The sequence below is a fragment of the Fukomys damarensis genome, unplaced genomic scaffold (genome assembly GCF_012274545.1).
Source record: "Fukomys damarensis isolate Sample0158 unplaced genomic scaffold, DMR_v1.0_HiC HiC_scaffold_36, whole genome shotgun sequence".
NCBI lineage: Eukaryota > Metazoa > Chordata > Mammalia > Rodentia > Bathyergidae > Fukomys > Fukomys damarensis.
The window spans coordinates 38,043,383-38,045,549 of NW_022900948.1; the positions used below are offsets into that span (position 1 = coordinate 38,043,383).

Sequence of the window (2,167 nt, forward strand, 5' to 3'; positions counted from 1 at the left end):
ACTTCATATTACTTTTAAAGGAAATAACTGGTAATCATCATTTCATGAAAAGAAGCTAAGTCATGCTGCAGAAATTTAGATAAATAAGTAATACTCAGCAGGTTGAAAATGACTAATACCTATTTCCTTGTTCCTAGTTCATATTTCAGAGTAAATCTCTGAGGTTTGAATTTGGCTAGATACAAAGACAGAAACTCCTTCTATGTAGAGACTTTGCATCTTATGTGCAGTACTATGCACTCAGGAAATCAGAACATGGGTGTAATGACTGGGACAATGCTTCTGCTAAATAAATACATGTTGAAGAAAGAATTAGTGACCTTTTGTTTCTTTTAAAAGACACTTATTTAATGTGAGGGTTTGATGAATCCTTGGAGCTAGAATGGGAAGATTTATGATTCATGCACCAAATGTGAGAAATAAACAGAAGTAGAGCTAAGAATTTTCACACCAGGAAGGAAATTACTATAATGTTATGGCTGTGTTCACTGTCATCTTTCACTTTCTCCCATTCCAGACAGAGAGCAGAGCAGTATGAAAAAGGAGAACCAGAGCTGTGTGTCCGAGTTCCTCCTCCTGGGGCTCCCCAGCCAGCCAGACCATCAGGCTATGTTCTCTGCCCTGTTTCTGGTCCTGTACCTGACCACGGTGCTGGGGAACCTGCTCATCATCCTGCTCATCAGGCTGGACTCCCGCCTCCACACCCCCATGTACTTCTTCCTCAGCCACCTGGCCTTCTCTGACATTTCCTTTTCCTCTGTCACAGTTCCAAAACTGCTGATGAATATTCAGGCTCAGCAGCAATCCATCTCCTATGAGGAGTGCATTTCTCAGATGTATTTTTTTGTTCTTTTTAGCTGTCTTGACAATTTCCTTCTGGCAGTGATGGCCTATGACCGGTATGTGGCTATCTGTCGTCCACTGCACTATGTTTCTGTCATGAGAGAGGGGCTATGTGTCTTGTTAGTAGCTGGGTCCTGGTTTTTCTGTTGTGGCCATGCCCTGTTGCACACCCTCCTCTTGGTCCAACTGTCCTTCTGTGCTGAAAAAATCATCCCCAACTTCTTCTGTGACCTCACTGCTCTCCTGAAGCTGAGCTGCTCAGACATCTCCCTCAATGAGCTGGTCATCTTCACCGAGGGAGGGATGCTGTTCATCTTGCCTTTGAGCAGTATTCTGGGCTCTTACATCCGTATAGGAACCACTGTCCTGAGGGCGCCCTCCACTAAGAGAATCTACAAAACCTTTTCTACTTGTGGTTCCCATCTCTCTGTGGTGTCTTTATACTATGGGACAATTGCAGGTGTTTACTTTTTCTCCTCATCACAGGATTCCAGTGACAAGGACCTAATTGCATCTGTCATTTATACAGTAGTAATACCCATGCTCAATCCCTTCATCTACAGCCTGAGGAACAGAGACATAAAACAGGCCCTTGAAATGTTTGTCTATAAGGTCAATTTCCATAAATGACACTAATTCCATTTATTTCAGTCAAGAGCTCTGTGAAGTATATTTCCTAAAATTATTGTATAGTTGGCTACTCCATACAATGTTTGGTTTTTATGTTCAGTGCTATTAATATGTCAGGTAGATCAAATTTGTTTTTTGGGTTATTGTATCTTTTGCATTCTTAATAAATTTTTGCTTATTTATCATCTATTGTAAGATGTATAAAATTTTGTGTGTAACATGTTGAACCATTATAACTGTGGATTTGTCTTTTTCTCCTTTCAGATATATCATGTGTCATTTATGTATTTTTAAAACTTTGTTATAGAGGACACATCAACTTAGCATTATGATTTATTTCAGGTGGACTGACTGAGGTAGTTGTGTGCTGAAATGGGCCAAAGTTCATTATGATTATCCCTTCCCAGCTCTTTTTGGACAATTGTGTTGGTACTTTGAAATCAGCCATCGTGGGAATAATTACACTATAGAAATGTCAAATCCTAGAGACAGTCATTATTTATTTAGCAGTACACCATTGCATTCATAATTAGAAAATATTTCACTTTGTAACAGCACATGGGAAATACTGACAGGCACCCAGGACTTGGACACAGAAGCAAACTTGATTTACATCGATGGACCCGTTTTGGATAATTCCTCAGAGAACCAGGTGCTGTCTTTCTGTCTACAGTTTATGTAGGATTTGCAAGTA

At 40.1% G+C, this 2,167-nt stretch overlaps 1 protein-coding gene across 1 annotated transcript; it reads left to right on the plus strand.

The window, feature by feature from the left end:
• Nucleotides 1-528: 528 nt before the first annotated feature.
• Nucleotides 529-1,473, plus strand: LOC117284347 (olfactory receptor 1J4-like). The gene has a single exon (XM_033759208.1). The coding sequence runs from the start codon at nt 535-537 to the stop codon at nt 1,471-1,473; it is 939 nt and encodes a 312-aa protein (XP_033615099.1). The 5' UTR covers nt 529-534.
• The last annotated feature ends 694 nt before the right edge of the window (nt 1,474-2,167 follow it).